This window comes from Saccostrea cucullata, unplaced genomic scaffold (genome assembly GCF_032062105.1).
Source record: "Saccostrea cucullata isolate Sc308-1 unplaced genomic scaffold, CSIRO_AGI_Scuc_v1 ctg1, whole genome shotgun sequence".
In the NCBI taxonomy this organism is placed as follows: domain Eukaryota; kingdom Metazoa; phylum Mollusca; class Bivalvia; order Ostreida; family Ostreidae; genus Saccostrea; species Saccostrea cuccullata.
This window is the reverse complement of record NW_026920581.1, coordinates 1025770-1048619: the sequence shown is the minus strand read 5'-3', so window position 1 is coordinate 1048619 and position 22850 is coordinate 1025770. Positions and strand designations below refer to the sequence as shown.

General features: G+C 35.3%; 4 protein-coding genes across 4 annotated transcripts; 2 read left to right on the top strand and 2 right to left on the bottom strand.

Annotated features, from left to right (window-relative positions):
* Positions 1 to 1096: 1096 nt before the first annotated feature.
* Positions 1097 to 3808, top strand: LOC134251633 (uncharacterized). Its single transcript, XM_062734040.1, has 11 exons — positions 1097 to 1166; positions 1448 to 1524; positions 1630 to 1672; positions 1765 to 1839; positions 2062 to 2147; positions 2298 to 2340; positions 2508 to 2585; positions 2745 to 2935; positions 3054 to 3132; positions 3363 to 3434; positions 3686 to 3808. The coding sequence occupies exons 2-11, from the start codon at positions 1484 to 1486 to the stop codon at positions 3806 to 3808; spliced, it is 831 nt and encodes a 276-aa protein (XP_062590024.1). The 5' UTR covers positions 1097 to 1166; positions 1448 to 1483.
* Positions 3809 to 4609: 801 nt separating this feature from the next.
* Positions 4610 to 6233, top strand: LOC134251797 (platelet glycoprotein Ib alpha chain-like). The gene is made up of 4 exons (XM_062734219.1): positions 4610 to 4719; positions 4908 to 5267; positions 5367 to 5519; positions 5742 to 6233. Exons 1-4 carry the CDS (start codon positions 4647 to 4649, stop codon positions 6167 to 6169), a joined length of 1014 nt encoding a protein of 337 aa, XP_062590203.1. The 5' UTR covers positions 4610 to 4646; the 3' UTR covers positions 6170 to 6233.
* A 2178-nt stretch (positions 6234 to 8411) lies between these two features.
* Positions 8412 to 10854, bottom strand: LOC134251787 (potassium voltage-gated channel subfamily C member 2-like). Its single transcript, XM_062734206.1, has 2 exons — positions 9832 to 10854; positions 8412 to 9570 (listed from the first exon to the last, which is right to left on the bottom strand). Exons 1-2 carry the CDS (start codon positions 10276 to 10278, stop codon positions 8530 to 8532), a joined length of 1488 nt encoding a protein of 495 aa, XP_062590190.1. The 5' UTR covers positions 10279 to 10854; the 3' UTR covers positions 8412 to 8529.
* A 955-nt stretch (positions 10855 to 11809) lies between these two features.
* Positions 11810 to 19481, bottom strand: LOC134251621 (short transient receptor potential channel 3-like). The gene is made up of 13 exons (XM_062734032.1): positions 18699 to 19481; positions 17193 to 17267; positions 16429 to 16602; positions 16168 to 16335; positions 14891 to 15074; positions 14509 to 14799; positions 13990 to 14251; positions 13661 to 13892; positions 13333 to 13524; positions 13158 to 13208; positions 12734 to 12803; positions 12445 to 12620; positions 11810 to 12284 (listed from the first exon to the last, which is right to left on the bottom strand). Exons 1-13 carry the CDS (start codon positions 19203 to 19205, stop codon positions 12066 to 12068), a joined length of 2601 nt encoding a protein of 866 aa, XP_062590016.1. The 5' UTR covers positions 19206 to 19481; the 3' UTR covers positions 11810 to 12065.
* Between the last annotated feature and the right edge of the window lie 3369 nt (positions 19482 to 22850).

Below are 22850 nucleotides of genomic sequence, written 5' to 3'. Positions count from 1 at the left end.
ATCATTGATGAAGTGTACTCCATGGCTTACCTAAATTGTCAACTCTTCCTTGGATTGTTTTCTTGAGTTTTGGAATAAAAAAATACAATTGTACTCAACATGACAGAGGTCTAGAGAATTCTAGTGATGTTTAGTTCTCTAAACGTTCTACTTCCTTCAAAATTTTTTTTTTACATGAAATAGGTAGAAAACAAACAAAATTCAAGGTCAAAGTTCAATTAAACATACAGATCGAGAGCAGAGCAAATATGGACCTCTAAATTGAAAACATCTTAGCCTAAGCGGGATCAGGTACCATCAATATTAAAGTTGGTCTTGTTTTGGGGTAGTATTTTATAATGTTGGACCTCTTGACTCAATACAAAACATTTTCTGAGCTCTGGCTTCTCTTTGCTATAATTACCGTTAGATTACAGGTGTCTTTCTGATTCTACTTTCGCCCATATATAAGCCTGGAATATTGCCGATTCGGCGTAAAGCATCAATCAATCTGATTCTAATTTAGATTACTGTTCTTTCCTTTAAGCAATAAAAAACGCACCGATGTTTTGAGATCAATATCCCAGGTTTATCAAACCTTCATTTGTTAAAAAAAAAAAAAAAAAGCGTCATGATAACACAGAGTGATGAGTCTGACGTCATAATAACATATGATGTCGAACGGAACAATGGATGTGACGAAACAATTGTCGCTACAACAAAACTTGGATAAAGATGTCGGAGGTAAAGTCGCTAACATAACTAACAAAAATTCTTTTTAAGTGCAGGTTCAATTTAAGAATTTTTGCATTTATCTTTTCATTATCCATGTTTTCTTTTTTTTTTACGTTTTCCATTTCATATTCTATATATCCTTGTAGAAAAGCATGTATGACAAATTGGATTTTGGAACTGACGCAGTCAAAGACGTGGAAAGCATATAGGCTATGGTTGTTATTTGTAAATAACATTGTTTCAACATTAATGCAAAAAATTGTAAATTTTTTTATAAATAAAATTAAAGAAATTTTTAAAACCATACCGGTAATTTGATTTTTGAAGTACGTATGTCTTCAAAGTTTGCAAAAAATTGTGCTTAATTTTTTTTTTAGGATACCAAACTGGCGATTTTAAAGTTTAATTACAGCTGGGTTACTGAAGTGGAGAGGGAAGAGAAAATAATAAAGGTAAAAGTATACAAATATAAACTTAATTTATTGTGCTCGTAAAAATGCTTAAGAACTAGAAGAAGAATTATTATGAATTGCTAATAACTCTTACAGACAATGATAGCAAAAAATAGTTTTTCTCTTTATTTATTTTCATAGTAATCATTAGAGATAACTAGCAACATTAATGCTTTTAATGTTTTATTACTGTGATGGCATAACATATAAGAGAAAAAGGGATTGTTTTTGTCCTAAGATAGAAAGGAATCAATCTTATTGTGACAAAATTTGTTTTCTAGGACGTGGAAAAGCAACCTTTGGAGACAACAGATAACATGAAACAACTCCAGTCAGATGACGTTAAATCCGTCGATGGGTAATATCTAAAATATTATTCTGATACTCCAAAACAATCCGGTTTACAGTTCTCTACTAGTATATGAAATGAACATTTTTTAAATCTTTTATTATTTCTTTCTAGACAATCAGTTCTTGATTTTGGCGAGGAGCCAGTTAAAAATTTGGTAAGTAGTCTTGTGTATAAATTATAAGTTTTTTCACATTCTTTGAATTTTTAAAAAATATTTCTCCCGAACACTTCATGATCTATTTCCAGGATGCAAAGTTGGAGATCTTAGAATTTAATTACAGTTGGGTAGATGAAGTGGAGAAAGAAGAAAGAATGGCCGAGGTAAATACATATCAGCCTCCTACATTTTATCTCTGATAAAAATAATTGGTACACAAGACAAATTACTTACTTGCCTGATGCTGAAATGTGGTCACTTATTATATTATTATTTATATCTATCGTGAAAAACAAAACAACCATTTGACAAACAAACAATACTAGTACCGGTATGTGGAATGAGATGATTCCTTAAAATAATGCATGAACAATTTTGTCTTCCAGGAAGCAAATGAGAGAGCTTTGGAAGCTGCAGATTTCACGAAGCAGAAACAGTGGGTGTCAGACGGAGAAAACAGAACCATTTATGGGTAATGTTTAAATCTATCAACAGAATTTTTTTAATTCAGTATTTTTGGAACAGGAATAAAGTTACTGAACTACCACGCAAGCTGACTTACCATGCTATATAGAACTATGCATTTAGACTGTTGCTGAATCTTTCACAATTTTCTTTGTAGACAAGAATTTCTGGACTTTGGTGAAGAGCCGGTTAAAAGTTTAGTAAGTAATTTCGTATTAATGACAAAATACGTGTCCATGTACAGTGCACAAGAGAATGTTTTACCGACTTCTTAATACATGTTTAAAAATATAGATACACCATATACCAATGAATAAATTTTTAAAGATACATGTATTTAAAATGCATTTATTTATATATTTTTCAGGATGCTAAGCTAGACGTTTTGAAGTTTACATACAGCTGGGCTACGGAAGTGGAAGAAAATGAAAGAAGAAAAGAGGAGGTTTGTAAACGTTCCGAATATTTTTTTTTTTTTTGAAATTCAAAGTATATAACAAGGGTATTTAATATAGTTATATCGCATTTTTAATTATGGATCGTAATATCGGGGGGTATAAATATGTTCAAAAATATCAAAATATATCTTCATACTTATGATTAGGAAACTCGATTACAAACTAAAGGACAAGAATATGGTGTAGAAAGAGAAATTCAGAAAGCAGTTCCAAAGGAAGATGCACAGGTGAAGGCGCCAGAGAAACCACAGGAAGTTACGTCAGAGAACCAGAGAAATGGGATAACAGAAAAGCTCAAGGATCCGCTCCAAGAGAAAGAGATGGATAAGGATTTAAGGTATTCCATCCCTTGTGTGTCTTTTTCAAGTAATGTTCTGTGGTCTTTTTATATGATTGTTTTTTTCATTCTTCAGTTTATTTTGTGGATTCTTAAAATCGTTTTTTAATTCATTCAGCAAACCTGCAGAACTTTGCAAAGATGAGAAGCCAGAACCAGATGTATATCAGCATGGACAGAACCTGAGTAATATACAGGTATGTTATTCTTGACTTCAGAAAAGTATTTTTTATAATAGCTAAGACAACTGAATGAAGATAAACTATTGGCGAAAAGAGATTATTGAGATTGTATATAATGAATTACACTAAGTGTTATGTCTTCATTGATTTTTTTTAAGTACTGAGTACAATACCTAATGATAAAATGATAAATACTGTAGTTATAACAAACAAATATGTTTTTAAATATTGTGTCCTTTATTTAGCAATTGACAGATGATGAGGAGGACCATTTCATTCCAAGAAGGCTCTTTCTATTCGGAATTACCGAATTCAAGGTATATACATGTTTAACCTCTTCATTTATACTCCCTATTGCTTAGATTGCCAAATGATTATAAGGTGACAGTAAATAGTAAATTGACATATTTGTCTGATTTAATAGAAATGTGGTCGTAACTCGGTCCTTTGGGCTTTTTGATACGTAAAATAGAGAAAAAGTATTTGTATTAAAATGTTTTGTTAGATTAAATTCATTGGATCTAGATTTCTATATTGTTTGAAATATTCCTAATTTCTTTTATTCTAGAATGATGCAAGACAGATCACCACTTGCAATGAAATGTCTGTGCCCATTGTTGGTTGCCCAGTAAACGAATATTCCACAACCTCCACAACCTGTACATCTGAAGCAACAATGGCAAGTTTATAATATCAACTTAAAAATGTATTCATTATTTAATAACAAACTGAAGGACTTAAAGAGGTGTGATAGCTTATCTTACTTTTTTTTTATTTCAGGCCACTGTATGCACCAATTTGAAGAAGAGCCTTCGTAGACGAATTAAGAAATTTCTTGGTTTTAATAAGACGATCACAGTTGTATAACATCAACAAAAGACTCGACATCAATGAAAAATAGAATTTGTTAATTTCATTTCATGTCTTGTCATTGGTTAAGTTTATTATCTATTAAATACATGTACCATCTGTCTATTGTTTCTGTGTTTTGTTTTTATTCCTTAATTTTTATGTTATTTCAAACGAAGTGGAGACCACATCTGTCATATTTTGTTGTATCACTAGTACTTACTGAAGGACTACAAGCCATGACATCGCACATTCAATGTGACACGATCTCATTTCAGTCATGTGTTACAGGTGAAGGTTATCGAAGCAGTTTGTCACCTTTAGAACACCTTCAGTCCCAACGCAATGAGGAGGGGGACTCCCAAAAAGAAATTAACATTAAAAAAAAAAACAACCTTGAAAAATAATTTGACTGGCCAAAAACGACTTAAACTGACATAACTCAAAAATCCTAAAGGGGGAGGGGTTGCGATTTCATCTCTTAAAGGTAGCAAATGCTTTCTGCAGTTGCAATTACTAGTCACCGCAAAAACCATTTATGAGACATGACTTCCGGATATTTAGGAAATCAACGTTTTAGGTCTTGATATAAGATTGTTAGGTTGACCTTCTTCGGGGTCAACCACATTTCCGGACAAACTGATAAGGAGTTCTCCTACGGTCTGAGAGCAGCATATAATATGTGTACCTGTTTGCAAGGACTAGTCATTTTGTTCACTGTCACATCAGTTGCTCAGTGCTTTTTCTTTGATAGTAAGTAATGGAATATTAATTACTGACTCCTTATACAACGATAAACAGCACAAAAAGTAATAGAGTTGTTCCAACACTTTGTTTTAATATGCCATACTTCCAAATCGTTCAATTCAGACGTACCACTTCACTTCATTAGGCCTATTTTTGCCCCGTAAAGATCCCTTATTTTTTTCATTCTTACTGAGGTTTATTTGGAACTTCGGCACCTCGACAGTCAACAACAACAAGAAAACCAAATGCAGGACCTGTCGTGTTGGACCCTTACGCTCATAAACTATGTCCAAAACATCTTCAACGAAACAGGTACCTAATGTATTACAGCTACGTCAAGAGATGTTATACCTTCGTCATCAGTGATCGGGCAGACTGGTTCACTGCAAAGGACGACTGTTCTAGTAAGGGCGGGAACCTGATGAACATTCACCAATCACTGGAAAACTTCTACCTCGGTGTGCGGGACCAGATTGCTCTAGGTCACACAGACAACTACATCTGGATTGGCCTGTCCGACACCATGTCCCCTGGAAGTTTTTCCTGGACTAACGGTAATGGAACTTGGTAAATGGAAGTTGATATACTTGATAGAAAGTCTAGGTCTTTCTTACTCTCAATTTCTTCCTTTCATCTGTTATAATCTGTCACAGGTCCCTTAAAGACTACGTCCTATAAACACTGGCATCCCGGACAGCCGATCCTTGACACCCCAGGGAATAACTGTGCTGCTTACAGTCATGACAATCAAGACTGGTGGGTCTTCCCTTGTAACAACACTAATCTTGGCTGGGTCTGTGAGTTTGGTAGGTTTACTTACTTTTTTATTGATTTCTGATGACTTATACAAAGTAGATAACTTTATATTTTGAACATGGAAACAATAGTCTTTCATGCATGAAATCCAATTACTTTTTGATATCAATGGCATTGTACCAACCAGAATTCGTAAAATTTTAAACTCTTGGTCTTTGTAATTTAACACATTGAAAAGGTTATCTCTACTTTATTATGGGTTTTTTTTCCAGAATTGAATGCTACGATCCCAGAAACAACTTCAACAAGCACATTAACAACACTTCATCCTACATCAACCTCTGAACCCATAACACCTGAACCGACAACACCCAAACCCACAACTTCGAAACCAACAACTCCTGAGCCCACTACACCTGAACCAACTACACAAGAACCTACCACACCTGAACCTACCACACCTGAACCAACAACACCCAAACCTACCACACCTGAACCTACGACACCTGAACCCACAACACCCAAACCTACCACACCTGAGCCAACAACACCTGAACCCACCACACCTGAACCTACCACATCTGAACCCACTACACCTGAACCTACCACACCTGAACCCACAACACCCAAACCTACAACTACTACAGAGGAAGAATCTGGAATCATTATAATTGGAAAACGCGATTACTTGTCTTCCTAAAGAACAGTTACTGATGTCTTTTCTTGTTTTCTCAGTGCTTTAAAGTTGGTGAATGAAGGTGTAAATATAGAATTTATAATGTTTTCGTAATTATCTTACTATTGTTATTTTATTACCGGGTATTGCTAATTGTGGTCTAGTGTCAGTCACATAGTATTAGGGGAGTCCACTCTATTATGATGTTATTATATTTAGATGTAAAGCAATTTTTACTTTAAAACCTCACTCACAAAAAATGTTTATTGAAGGTAAGGGACATCTACGATAGTTCGAAACATGGGATAATTTGCATAACGGACCAAGCCCGTTATGCCCAAGTTATCCCACGTTTCAATTACTAGTATCATTAATGTTCCTGGCATACCCTACAATCTAGACGGTGATTCCTTATATTTACATTATATTTTGAAATAACATTTTAAATTTAGATTTCAAAAATGTTGTCAAATAGATTTAAATCACAAGGCATACCATGTCAATTTCAAGTCTCCTCGCCCACTGACGTCAAATACAAATACAGATGCACGATATTTACATGTATTACTCATAACCTTTGCCTTGACAAAATTTACATTCCAGTTGAATGATCAAGAAACCACCTCACCTAATTCTTAAGAGTTATCACAGAGAAAAAAAAATAGAAATGGAAATATAACGTTAAATATAATTCGTGATATTCATTCCTAGAGGCAGTATCAAAGGAAGTTTGGCCGATTTATTGTAAGAGGCAAAATAATTTAGCAGTTTTCATGTTCAGTTCGATAGCTAGCCTCAGCAAAACATCCGCCATTAGTTATATATCGTACATGCATGCAATACCCACTTGGGTCGTGGCAATGCATTTCAAAGAGATACAGATTTTTTTTAAAGTATATATGCATCATTAATGGTATTATTCATGCACTTTTTCTCTTCATCAATAAAATGTAGAAATAGTGAAAATGGTAAAATGATAAAAGCTGAGGTATATTTACTACTTATCACTTAGTAATTAATTTACTCTTTTAAAGAACAAAGCTGAAAAGCAGATGAAAAACATCAATGGCGCTATACAATTTAATATAGAGCGTTTTTGCAAGATAAGCCATTACGATAGAGTTGGGTCAGTATAACTCTGCATAATCACTCATTCAGGAAATATCGATTGCATTTACATAGTCCAGACAATGGCATTAAAAATATATCGAGTTAAAATGCATTTTTAAACATGGAAGAAAACCCAAAAAGGAACCTAAGGAAATCGACGCCGGGACATTCTGTTGCAGTGCTGCAAATAAAAATTTCATAGAAAAGTTATTGATTTGATTGATTGTATGTTGTTTTAACGTCCCTCTCGAGAATTTTTCACTCATAGGAGAGGCCACCACTTGCAGTTGGAGAACTAAAAAATTTGTCCTATACTCGGCACTTAGGGCCATTGAGCAGTGAGGGATCTTTTTCGTGCCAGCACCTACTGCGACACGGGACCTCGGTTTATACGGTCTCATCCGAAGGACCGGTCTCCACGTCCCACAATGGGATTCGAACCCACGACGTAAGGATTGACTCGTTACTTTGCAACTCTAGAGCAGACGCTCTAACCAATACGCCACGCGGGCGACCATAGAAAAGTTATTATCAGAAAGTGAGCATGGGGAAATGAAATGAAAGGAAATCGTCATGATTTTCCGGATAATAATGATGTGGTAAAAGTGTATGATAAATAAAAATTGAGATTTTTTTCAAACAAGTAAAAATGCTTTGAATATGCTCTACTGCTGCAAATGACACAAAGATATGTTTTCTACATTTTGCACCGCGGTTTCTTGCAGCACAGCCTACACTGCAAAAACCATCGGCATTATCACGTGACGAAGATCCAGGGTATCTGCACATGCACGTACGTGGTTCATCTTGAGAGGCCTGCATCTTCATTTTGGTGACAATAAATTCTTATCATTCATCAATGACTTTTTTATTTACATCGATGAATCTATTTATGAGCAAATGCTGTAAAATGTCTATTTATTTAATTTTTTTAAATAATAATTCATTTTGTTTTAAATGTCATTGCAAGTATTCCTATCTTGTAGTTGACAATGAAAAAAATGTAAAACTACTGAAATATACAGGAATGGGGAACTTTGCTGAAGTTTTCGAAATATAAAACGTGTAAAATGTCTATTTAATTTTTTTTAATAATAATTCATTTTGTTTTAAACAGCTTCTCAGTGTGTTTAAAACTACAAATATACAGGACATGGGCGATTTCAAACAACATTGAATGAAAAACATGCTTTACAAGTAAATGCAAAACAAAATAATTATAGAATTATTCGTTGAGTTATATGTATGGTATATCTGTAAGAATTAAGTTATTACTAAGAACTTTGTATGGAAGTCATTGGTTCCGTTTCTTGTGAATGTTTCCTTTCTCTCCGGGAGTCGAATTCGGACTTGAGCAATGACGTAAGACCGTCTGAGTGCCTTTTTATTGGCAAATTGGCAAAACCTGTAAAAAGAACATAATTATTTACAAGAACTGGAATGGACACGGCTATCACAAATATCCCTGAGATGGCGCACAAACACCCTATGAATCTCCCCGGAATATTCTGCGGATAGGAATCGCCATAACCAACTGTTGTCATGGTAACAATAGCCCACCATATTGCATCCGGTATGGATTCAAATGTGGCTCTATCCGAGTAGAACCCGATGGATGAAAAAATCAGAGCGGCTACAAGTAAGTTGAAAATCATCAGCAACATGTTTTTTAGACTTGCACGTACTGAATAAATTAAAATGCGAAATCCAATAAAATTTTTTACTAAACGAAAAAGACGAAACACTCGAGCTATCTGAATGCATTCTACGATATCCAAAGCGGAAAATTTGATGTACTTTTCCTTGGGAAATATGTATTCAAATGTCATAGTGGCAACTTCCGAAGAAAATGCTATGACGTCAATGATATTAAGTAAAGATGAGAAAAATTTCGATTTTTTCGGACAAAACGTTATTCTTATAATAAGTTCCACTCCAAAATAGGTCACCATTCCATAGTCCAGATAATCCAAATACGTGTATCTCGCAACTGTGTTTGGTGGTGGCATAAGTTCCGCCGTTTTATTTTCGTGGTCACCATCAAAAGAGTTATTCAGTTTTAAGTCTGACAAAAATGAAAATGTATGATTCCGTTTTGTTGGTGCTTTAGGTGACACTTTTTTAACTTGGCTGTTGTCGGATTTTCTGATTGGCTTGTTACGGAGACCTTTGACCTGTGCCAGCATTTCCGGGTCAGAACTGTAGTAAGCCTCGAGTTCGTCATACTGTAGTTCTCTCTGGAACGCCGGGTGAGTACTCACACAGAGAACGAATATAGACATTAGTATGACGAACGCTGACACACCAACGTATATCTGTAAATCAAATAATGTTTCGTGAACTGATAGTGAACATCAGTTAAAATGTACACAAGGCAATAGTTTAAGCAAAGAAAGTGAAAGGTTTCGTTGTAAAATTTCAAGTACACTGTACACAAACATTCGGATCAGAAAAGTTTTAATATTTGGAATTGTACTATTGTGCACCTAAATTAGTTTGCTTTTAAAAAAATGATGATGAGAAAAAATATTGTATTCTCGTAGTATACCCGCATATTAGAATTTTATGGATCATACCTTTGCAGCAACAGAGGACGATGGGTCGTCAAGAATCCTCCAGACTTTACTCTGAAATTTCTCCAGCTTACTCCTCCCAATTTTTGGAAGTTTTCCTACGCCTGTGGACTTTTTCTCGTCCTCCTCAAATGTTTTAAGCAATTTCTGATCTTCAAAAAACGAAAGGTATTTCATGTAACAGCACTGAGAGAGTTTACTTGGATCCACAGACCAAAACTCCAGTTCCTTTTTAAACACGGCTGGGCATATAGAATTAGGCATATGAAGTTCTCCGTTAGTATAATACCAAAGAATGGATTCAAAACAGTCTGCATGGCGCTCTAGAAACACCTCACCTTGACCATCTTCGCCATATCCCAGACAAGCAATAGGTAATCGCAGGAACGTGGAACGCTTCAAGCGGAACACCCTGCCGTTCAGATTTAGATCAATGATGGCATTTTCCATGGCAATGGCTGCAATACGACTTTTTCATACGCAACTCCGTTCACTGCGATCTTTGCTATAAACATTTATCTCCATACAATAACAATAATGTTCAGCTATAAAAATCGATGTCATTCATTTTCCGATGCTGAAAATGAGGCGTCCAAAGCACATGGTCGGAGAGGGTTTCCTTTCGATATCGATTACAAGTAAGAGCTAAGGGTGGTCCGGCGGCGTGGAATGGCTATTCCGTTGTGTTGATTATGTTGATACCCAAATATAAACAAGACAAAGATCAGATACAAAATGGGGATGCAAACAGACGACACGGCGGAGCATTGACCACAATCAATACACTGCATGTATTCTTAATATAAAAAAAAAAGCCGTCAATAAAATTATGTGTCAAAAAATGCATAAAAGAGTGGTTACTTATCACACGTTATGTTTCTTTATCTCTCAAAAGACAATGAGATCTTTTTTAATATGCAAAGAGAACGATGTCCCAAAACACGAACACAAAAGCGAAAGAATCGAGTCTCGACACACAAATACAATTGTTTAAATCCAATTACTGGCCTGCAGGAGTTGTTTGTAAAGAACTAGAAACTGACAACAGCATTATCCAGACCAAAATATTCTCAAATATAGGGATAAACCACTAGTTTGAACTGAATTAAGTAACTGTTTAGTACTGACTGTTGGAAAAGTTGCCCGTAAAAATGCAATAACATAACAGTAAAGTTCTCCCTAACGATCGATAAAAATGTGGTTGAGGCAGATGCCACATGCAGGTATAACAAGAAGCAGGTTAGCTGGGTTTTCTGGTCAACAAGGATATGAGTATAAAGCGAACCCTTTTACTTTTCGAAAAGAAGGTGAAAATAAATAAGAGATACTCTCTAAAATTAGAAATATCTCTTTAAAATTGAGATATCTCTCAACTTTGAAAGATATCTCTCTAAGAGAATCTTTCATCTACAGAAATGTATTTCACTGACAAAGATACATGTATTTCTTAATTAGAGATGATGATACCTTTCTCTTAATCAGCTCCACGTGTTAAACGGGTATGCTTGAAAATATAATTTTGATTTGTTTTTGCATCTATATTCCATGTGAAAAATTTTCATTGTTTAAGAGACATCTCTTCAAGATAAAAAAGTGTTTCTTCCGCCAAAAGAGATATATCTTTCTCCTTCAGCCAGAAGAAATATCAAATAAATGATAAAAAGAGCCCTACTTGTAATATCAAATAAATGATAAAAAGAGCCCTCCTTATAAGACAATAAAAGTCAACACTATGAAAAAGAACTCTTTTACTTATAAAATTGATGTATACGGAGTCAAACAACAGACTGAGCAGGGATAACATGGAAATTCTACGACGGAAGAATGATGTGGAGCGAAGTAGTCTCCCATTGGTAAACTAAAACTAGAACTAGAACAAGATATATATGTCCATTGAAATATAGGGAAAGTAAAATAAATTCTTTAACGATAAAATTTTGGTTTTGAGAAATTTATTGATTTTATGTAAAATATCATAAACAAGTGAGCACTATAATAATTATATTTTCAAACAAGGCACTTGGGATACATTAATTATATAAAGTTAAACGTCAATGTATAATTAAATACTTGTTAGTTTTAATACTGTAGTAAGAATATATATAAAGGTGGCTAATAAACTTAAAATTTGAAAATTAGGTATTTTAACACTTAAAATCACAACGAACATGCATAAGAAAAGTTATTTTCGAGGCACCCCCATTTGCCAAGAACTGAAGGGAAGGGAGGGAGGGGTGTCATCTCAGGGTGGTTCGTGGAATGTAGTCGGCCTCCTCCAGTGTGTCGGATATCGCCTCTTCCAATCTGCGCGCCTCCTCAAACATCCGTTGTTGTAGGAGGCGCTCTCTCTGCTCGCGCATCGACTTCACTTCCTGTACACGCTGGTCTCGGAATCTCTGCCATTCTTCCCACTTTTTATGCAGTATTTCTTTGTATTCGTCCTGTGCTTTTAACAACTATTGAAGAGATTGAAATTTTTTTCAGGAAATATCTGTGTGTTTGTGCGTGTGTGTTTTAAATATATCTTGAATTAACTGTCAAGTAAAATTGGGAGTCAGTATATGTTTGCAGAGAGAGATACAGTGGAAAATGATAAAATGATAAAAAAAAGTATACCAAATCAGTCCTTTTCATTTCTTCTCTCTGCATTTGTTGTATATCCCTTTCGCCCTTGTCAACATGAGAAACGTGATCATCGACATGTTGCACGTGACCTGTAATTTCATCCAATCGTTTTTCTAGACGAGAACCAATTCGTTCTATCAACCGCCGTATCCGGTCTTCTGCAGCATCTATATGACAATGCAAACAAATAAAAAAACTTATCAAAAGTATCAGTAATAGTTTTGATATAAACAAGCTACGTATCATGTCATTAAAATTGATTCCGTTTCATATATCGTACCTTCATCGCCCTCCATCTTCTCCCGAGATGCGTAGACTATATATCTCTGAACTAGCGTACATATGACATTCTGTAATTAAGAAATCGGACAGTCTTTAATACCTTTTTTAAGGAAAAAAGGATACATCCTAGATTTAAAGGCTGAGGGGCCAAACACAACTGCCATTATACATGAGAATCGTGAAATAGGAACCTAATTTATTCGTTTCTCAACTCCTTGCTCTTTCTGTGGATTCAAGAGATGATAGAATGACCTGTCTATGATTGACAAATAATTTACCACCAAGCCGAAATGAAAAGTCTTTCATGAAAATGATCCATTGATTTCTAGGTGCTTTTGGGTGCAAAAGAAGGGACATATAGATCGAAAAGGGAAAACATCAATCAGATGTTAAGACATTAAAGCAGATAAATTTAAAGAGACCTGTCTGGAATTCGTGCATGCAGATGAAATTTTCATTTCTTCATCAAGTTTCTGGAAATATAGACAAAAATGAATAAAACAAAATAAATTTTACTATCATTACCAACAATTTAATTGTACAAATTTTACTTTGTATGTTTAATAACAAATTTCATGCACACACAAATACTTTAACCTTTAATCTTTTGTTTATTTTCAGTTTACGTTTCCTGCAACAAGTGCAGATTAGCCATATTTTTCTCCAAGCCTTGCACAAAGTTTGGACCGTAGGGATAATATTGAATGGTGGGGCCACTGGACATCCGGGCTCTATAAATGTCATCCACAGTTCCGTACGCGCAAACTTCCACTCTATATCTCTCTCATCCTACAAGATACATTGAAAAATCGATTTTATTCTTAAAATATCTTTGAAAAAAAAAGATAAACTTTATTATTATTCAACACGGACATTTGTTGTCACTGACCAGAAATGTTATCCAATCATTTAAAATTGCTTTTACCTGAACCTCTTGGAAGGTGTTGCTCATTACTGCAATTAGTAAATTCATTAAAACAACACTTGCGGCAAAAACATAAACGCCGTATATAGCTGTTCCAAACCATTCCGTTGATGAAATTCGTGATGGATTGTTCGTGATGGAACTCATGGGGGCGCTTCTATTCAAATCCGGGGTATTGCCCTCTCCAAATCCCAGGAGAGACCATACCAGAACGAAAAATGCACCGCTAAACCTAAAAAAATAAATATATTTGACAGATGTTTTATTGGTTTGGAGAGAAGAATACTGTTAATTTACAAGTACATTTCTCGTATGCCATAAAACTTCACCCCTGGAAATGCGGTGTCTGACAAACATGAGCAGCGTAGAGAGCAGCCAGTCCGCAGGAGAAACTCAACAAAATGAGAACGAACATCGCCAGAAGTTTAACCAGGTCCCCAAACGTTCTTCTGAAGGAGACGAGCATTGTTCCAAAGGTTTCATTGGCTGGCATGATGAAGGAGATTCTAGCAATACTGAGAATAATCCCGGCAGAAAACATAATATCCGAAATCAACTCCGGGTCCGGAACCCAGCTAGGCGACCATTCAACTAGAATTAGAAGCAACAGTTCATATAACAAACTTTTATTAAGATAAACTGGTATTAACAATGATTCAAATCAAAGGTAAGTTGTTGATTAAGTTTGCAACATTATTTACATTTCATTACTGTTTTTTTCCTCGAAATCAAAGCACTAAATTTCATGAAATAAATAGTTTAAATCTCTTCAAAAGGTTTTCAATAAAAGTGACATTTGAATATGTGTAATTGTTTATAAGGCACCAAAACAATTTATTTAAATTGACCTCCAACCGTTGCTGTGGGACATTGGTGCTCGACTGAGAAATAACTTTTCCCCTCCTTGGCCTCGTAACAGAACAAGAGTTGATTGATGTTGATTTCTCTTCCCGTAGAAATATTATAATTCAGCTGGTGATGGGCTAAAGTCCTTTTTAATCTTAAAGGAATGACGACATCTAACGTAAATGACGTCAGGAGTAACGTCAGCATTAAAAAGTCGATTACATTCCAGACAGACCGGAAGTAATCTCCAGCACCTTGGTCATACAACTGTTTTACTTCTTCCCAAATCCAGCCTGAGAAAAATTTTAACATATATTGAACTATTGCTTAAGAACAACCGGTACAGACTTGCAGGTCCTCTTTGCATTGCTTCACTAGACTTACCTATGATCCACATGAATATGATGACGATGAAGGCGTAACTAACAGGGTTGGTTTCTTCACAGCCCAGGGAGACCCACATGTTACTAAACTGGATTTTGCCCAACACTATCAGACACAGGAACGAGATGTAGGAACACGTGTAACTCAGGAAGCGTGTGGAGGGGGTGTTCAGCAAAAGTGTCACCTAGAGGAAAATATTGACATTAATTGGTTAACTGAGGGAGCGTGTAGAACAAACGGGTCACCTGAAAAAATGTTGAGGCAGCATGTGGAAGGGATTTTAGAAGGCCACCAAGAGGAATGTTAACAAAGTTTGGTAAACTGAGAAAGTGTGTAGAGCGGGTGTTCAGCAAGTATATCAACCAAATTTTTATTAACTGAAGAAGCATGCAGAAGGATTCAGACTAGTGCCTAGGAATGCTAACAAAAGTTTTTGTTGACTTTTTTTGATTAATGGTTCAGCAGAAATGCCACCTGTTGCATGTTTTAAACATAAGTTTGGTTAACTGAGGATGTCAGTGGATGGAGTGGTTATGCATGATCGACAACACTGTCACTATGAGGAAAATAAACAGAAGTTTGGTTAACTGAAGAACTGTATGGAGTGAATGTTTAGTAGTAGTGTCATCTTGGGCCCTGAAGGAAAGTTAACAAAACTTTGGTTATTTGTGAAGGGGTGTTCAGCAAGAGTATCACCTGAAGGAATGTGGCCAAAGTTTGGATAACCAGGGAAGCATGTTGAGGGAGTGTTAAGTAATGGTAAAGTTAAAGGTCACCTGAGATTACCAGGTCTTATTGAAATTGAGAAGACATTGTGACCATGGAAACCAAATGATTCTGAGAAGCTAAAGGAATATTTTCATGTTAATGCGCTTTTTTTCTCGTTATTGATGGATTTTTTATAAATTCACTGATTTTTAAAACGTTGGTGAAACACATTTTAATATTGTTGGATTTTTATCGACATAAAACAAAATTAATTAAAAGTCTCAAGATGAATCTATCATAAAGATACAAAGTCATCATGCATGCTTCAGATAGATTTAGATATCTTTCATATAAGATTGATCCTTTTGTTATCTCAAAAAATTGTGTAATGCGTATTGATAGTCGAAATAATGAACAGCTGTAACATGTAAGTTTTGGTCATTGACTGTTTTTAAACAAACTTTTTGTTGACGGATTCAATCGACAAAAGAATGAAATGTCACATGGAGAATTGACTGCTCCAGATGTAATATTAAAACTTTGATAAATGTATTTGAATATTGTCATACCTTGCTCCAGGGTGCGAGGATAAAAACTAAAGACAGGATGGGCAATAGCAGCATTCCAGCAGGAATTGACAACAACAGGAATTCGAACCGATTCAAATGGCGCATACCTTTAAGACCACTGAACCACACAGCTGATACCTGAGCCTGGCATTTCGGGTGCGAAACAAACTGAAAATTCAATCCAATATACATGTATCTAAATCCTTTTAAAACACAAATTAACACAACATTTTTTATTTAAAATTTTCAGATACACTGTACCTTTTTCTGTTCCATTCGAAGAGCGACTTGCAGTATAGGAAAACTATCGCTTAACGACTTTTCGGTTCCTTCAGGCGAGTCTAGAAGAGACTGCACTTCTCCTGAGGTGCGACATTGGTTTAACAGGTCGAGGGTGAATTCTTGTACCTGTGCATCCAATTCTTCATACGTACTCTATACAAAGCAAAAAAAGCAAGAATTCAAAACGTGTATACTGTTATTTCAATTATTTTAAAGGGGAGTCATCAATGAAAAAGTAATGTTGCAGTAAAAATATAAACTATTATAACAGGTGTCTATAATATGTCAACAATTTAAATGCTAATTAATTTCATAAATCATACAAGAGGCCCACGGGCCTTATAGGTCACCTGAGCATTATGCAACAACTTTCCAGTTACAGTGTATTGAATTTGATTCATGTTTTAAGCCAGGGGGGTTTTCTCGAAGTTAAACTTCGTGATATGTCAATTGGGTTACATGTCCTTACCCTATTCTAAGTAAAATGATTGTTTTGTTCATGATAATATTTTTGCCAGATTGCACCAAGAAAACAAAGAATAATGATCATCAATGAAAAAGTAATGTTGCAGTAAAAAAATAAACTATTAAAAGGTGTCTATAATATATCAACAATTTAAATGTTACAATCATGGAGAGGAAAAGGAATTTCATAAATCATAAAAGTCATTTGCGTCTTCTTTATTATAGAGCTCAAGAGCTGATAAACTTATTTCATTAATTTGATCCATTTCTTCGAATACCTTATATTCAGTTTCCATGACCTGAAGCTGTTTGAACTTTTTGCTGAGGTAGAAGGATGCCATAACAGGATCTTCCTCATCAAGGAAATATACGCGGGAGCAGAGAAGAAGATTTTCAAAGAATTCATGTAATTTCACTATATAATCAATAGAGCCCCCCCCCCAACACCAGAACCCTTGATGATAGGGCCATTAAATTCACAATTTTGGTTGAGGCACACTTGCTCATCATAACTATGCACTTAGTTAGTTTATATAATACAGGAGCAGAGAAGAAGATTTTCAAGCACTATATAATCAATAGGACACACACACCAGAACCCTTGACCCTGGGGCCATAAAATTCACAATCTTGGTTGAGGAACACTTGCTTATCATAACTATGTACTTAGTTAGTTTATTTAATACCTAGCGAAACTTAGTTAGTTTATTTAATACCTAGGAGCAGAGAAGAAGATTTTCAAAGAATTCATGTAATTTCACTATATAATCAATAGCACCAGAACCATTGATGCTGGGGCCATAAAATTCACAATTTTTGTAGAGGCACTCTTGACTATGCACTGGTTTATTTAATACCTAGCAGAGAAGAAGATTTTCAAAGAATTCATGTAATTTCACTATATAATCTTGTCTCTGCTCATCATAACTATGCACTTAGTTAGTTTATTTAATACCTAGGAGCAGAGAAGAAGATTTTCAAAGAATTCATGTAATTTCACTATATAATCAATAGAGCCCCCCCCCCCCCATTGATATAAAATTCACAATTTTCGTCACTTCTCTGCTCATCATAATTATTTACTGCCCAGGGGCAGAGAAGAAGATTTTCAAAGAAATCATGTAATTTTACTATATAATCAATAGGCTGGGGCCATAAAATTCACAATTTTGGTAGAACTCTTGCTCATCATAACTATGTAATTAGTTGGTTTATTTAATACCCAGAAGCAGAGAAGAAGATTTTCAAAGAAATAATGCATTTTCACTATATACTTATTTAGCCCCGCCCTAGCACTAAAACCCCTGACCCCAGGGCCATGAATTTCACAATTTTGGTAGAGGACTCAATGCTGATTACATCATGCAAATAGTTTGACTGCTTGATGTCCAGGAGTAAAGAAGAAGATTTTTAAAGATTGCATTAATTTTAGTGGTTTTGGCCCCACCCCTCAGGCCCCAGGGGGCAGGGATCATGAAATTCACAATTTTCGTTCCATGTGCCATCATTTGAACAATTTGAGCTCAAGAGCTGATAAACTTATTTCATTAATTTGAACCATTTCTTCGATAAATGTCTTCACCATGATTCATTTGAACAATTTGATAATGCATTTTCCCCCTGACCCCAGGACACAATTTTGGTAGAGGACGCTGACAATCATGCAAATAGTTTGACATGTCCAGGAGTAAAGAAGAAGATTTTTAAAGATTGCATTAATTTTAGTGGTTTTGGCCCCACCCCTCAGGCCCCAGGGGGGCAGGGATGAAGTTGTTTCTGATTGCTGCTTTAATGAGTGCTTCCTTCAGCATTTTATTTACTGTTATTTCAGATTGCTGGCTGAGTTTAGACCTCGTTGATAAATCATCATCAAACACTTCCGACATTTTGTCGCTATTTGGGTTTGTAATTCCTTCAATGGAAGAATACTCGTTTGCATTCTCTTTTGATTGCAATGAATACTGATAAATGGAATTTTCCAGCAAAATTTGGCAGATCTCTTCTCGATCATTTTCGACTGCGCAAAGCAATCCTTGATGGATGACCTTAGGTCCCACTTTACCTGAAAGGAATTCCACCAAAGAAACATGACCACTTGCTATGGCGAGGTCTAGGGCTGTTCTTCCTTGAGTGTCCTCAAGATCTGGAGAAATCGTCCCAGAATTTAACAGATTTCGGACTAAATCCTCGTCACCTAATTCACAGGACTCTAAATACTTCCTTTCCACATCTAGTAGACCAGGCCTCAACCTCTCCGACAAAAGGTTGATCAAATTCGGCTTCTTGCTCATAGTTATTGCAAGTACTGCACGTACGGGACATATAAATATTCTGTTTATTCGGTATGCATGTTAGTCCATGCAGTCAAGAATGCATTTTGTCGTTACCGAGAAAATGTGCTGTGACATTTTTATACTTTATTTGTTCGTTCAATTTTATTGGTTAAACAGCTGGTTGGGATGCTGGTAATATGATAATCACATATTGTCTTTATATTGATACACTGGCGTGAAATTGATCGTACACACAATTAACCACAATTTCTACATCGAGGAAATGAATCGGAAAAGATTGGGATAATTTCTACAAAAAATATTTGCTCTCTGTTTTAATACACTATGTTGTGTAACACAAGAAACCTTGTTGAGATATAATTTTTATACATTTGAAATGTTATCTGGAGATGAAATATTGAGGAATTTTTTACTCAAAGAAATTGATAGACGCTTCAAGTAAATCAAAATATCTTTGATTTATATTTGAAAAAAGCTACTTGGAAATGAAATTTATGTAATCGTTTCAGAGTAGAAAATGTTCAAAGGTTTACATACGACTGACGAGATATCAGACAATGAAGAACACCGGAGAGAAACATATAGGAATGGGGAAGACCTTACACAGCGACTTCTCAATCAATGAACAAAAAACGTGTTATGTAATCGGCTAATCAAAATTAACTCGGTTAATTTACTTCTAATTTAATTTAATAAAAACGAATCTCTGGCTGATATTTGATTACTTTTTTTCATTTCATTTTTTGTTTTCTTTATATGTACTCTACACAAACCATAAAGGTTTGAGGAGCGGGTTCGTTTTAAACACACAGCCAAAATGGATCAAACTTGCATGTATGAAACATCTTAGGGAGCACACCGATGGACTTGATATGGATGTTACATCTGGCCTACAGTTTCCAGATCAAGGACCAGGCTATTTTTTTGTCGGAGCGGGTCCATTACCAAAAAAATATATACATACAGTATCAACCAATCTTGCAAGGATGTTGCGTCAAGGGTTAAACATTCTCAAACTTGCTTCAGATGCTCAATTTGAATGACATTTTCTGGATGAGTGCCTTGTTTAAAGTATTTGAATAAGTTCATTCCCAAGTTAAGAAATAGCTATTGCAGAAACTAACATGACTAATAATTATTTTTTTTTTGTTTTGCGTGGCTGTTATGCATTTCTGATTTAATCACAATTGCCTTATTCTGGGTCTGCAACTGGTTTTTCCATGGAAATAAGATCTGCCAGACATTTTAAGGAAATAAATGGAAGTTTGTTACGGTATTGTGATTTTTCCTTTTATGCCATTATAAATCGAAGGTGCTTTTTCTCCCTAGATCGCGATGCGTAAAATGGAATCATCTCTTTCGCTTAATGGTAAAATTACATTATACACGGAAAGAACATATATTAGTTAAGTAAAAAATGAATTTGTACATCGTTTAGTCACTAGTCTACAGAAACTAGCGTTTTAACAAGCGATCCAGAGAATTTTTTTTTTTTTACTTTTTCAAAAGCAGAGTAAAATTACAAGGGCAACAACTCTCTTTTGATGCCCTATTCCTAATTATGTTCCCCAAACGAAGTTGGGGAACATATTGTTTTTACTCTGTTTCTTATTAAGGTCTTCCGACTTCCTTCGGAAGACCTTATTGTTTTCCGTCGGTTTCCTATTATTATTATTATTATTATTATTCTTTTTTTCATTTTTATGGCGATATCTCAGCTCTGACTGTACGGATTTCAAAGATTTTTACAGAAAAGATGCAGCAGGTTAATATCTCCAGACGTGTTTTTCATTTTTTCAAAATTTTTCTCCGTTCGCGATTTTTGGGGGAATTTGTATTTTTTAAATGGATTTTTGTACACTACTTTTCTCGAAAACGGCTAAAGATATGACATTGAAACTTATGGACATGAAAGAACATCAAATGTAAATGTGCCGAACGTCCTTCGTTTTTTGTCGTTTCTACTTCCGGTCGCAAACGGAAGTGAATTCAAAAAGTCCAATTTTTCAACTTCTTTGTTTTTCAATATTTTTCTTTCGGATTCACAGGGTTTATAGAGCGTCTTCAAAGATATCTATACATGTTTTTATTTTCTTCATGCGTGTGTTTATTGCAAAGATATGACCAAACCAAACTTTGTCTTACTGTCGGGGGTTCGAATCCCGCTCGGGGCGTTCCCCAAATTTTTTCTTTGTTTTTGTCTTTTTTCAGTTGCAAATTACTTTTCACTCTTTTATAACATGTGTGGAACATTTTGCCGATTTTTAAAAGCTATATTTGGAGATATTTTGTGAAATACCTGGTGTGTAACAATCACGATCTGTGTTGAGAAACTACTGTAAATGAATGTAAACGAAAAAATACATTCTGAAAACTTTTTATGGCATGATGCTGCATAGAACTCTAAAGAAAAGTCGGTCGGAAGGACGTCTCTCGCCCCTCTCACCTACTTGTTGCCCTTGCAACAAGAACGCATCTAGTTATTATTATTATTATTATTATTTTTCTTCTTCCTGGGAAAAGTTTGTCCACGAGTGATCTTGTAAACTACACATCCGACTAAGGTAAAATGTTTTTAGGGTCAGTAGACATGTTATGTAGATTTGCCGAACGAAGGTCATTTTGCGCGCACGTGCTTGCAAGAGCGCGCACGTGCAACACGAAAAATGACCAATATAATGGATATTGCTGTAACTTTTCTTTTTCTTGATGAATTTTTTTGAAACTCATAATGTAAGGACACATTAGTAGTATAGACAGGATGGCATGGTCAAAATAGCAAGATCTCACGCGCATGCACGTGCGCTTCGCTCTGATTGGCTGAAACTAAAACCTCAATATCTTTCTTGTTTCTTGTCATAATCTTTTGAAATTTTGAACATAGTCCTACATTATGAAGGTCTACAGCATGATATATAAAAATATTCATGAAAGCATGCGCATGGGTCTTGCTCTGTCTCGTCCGTCCTGCTGCTTGTTGTTCGTCGTCCGTCCGTCCGTCCGTCCGTCCGTCTTTCTGTCTGTCTGTAACGCTTTCGTTTCCACACGATAAAACCCTTCGCGCATGCTGCAATCTGATTGGCTGAAACTTTAAATGGCTATATCTCCTTTGTTTTTTGACGAAATGCTTTGAAATTTAAAACATAGTCATGCATTAGGATATCTAAAATATGATATAGAAAAAAATCATGAAATCACGCGCATGCACGTGTGCTGCAATCTGATTGGCTGAAATTTTATATGGCAATATCTCCTTTGTTTTTTGACGAAATGTTTCGAATTTTAAAATATAGTCATTCATTTAGATATCCTTCAATACGATAAAGATAAAAATTTATGAAATCACACGCATGCATGTGGGCTGTAATCCGATTGGCTGAAACTTCAAATGGCTATAACTCCCTTGTTTTTCAACCAAAAGGGATTTGATTTAGAACATAGATAAATATAAGGGACTCCTACAAGAAGGTGTAGTCATTATGCACGTGCTTGCGCGTGCGTGCACGTGAAATGAGTAAAATTATAAATACACTCGAATGAGTGTATTTTTTAATACTTTTGGATTAAATGCTTTGAGTATATTAAAATTTTAGATAGTGTAGACAAGATAATATGGTCGTTACGCACATAAACACGCGTGCA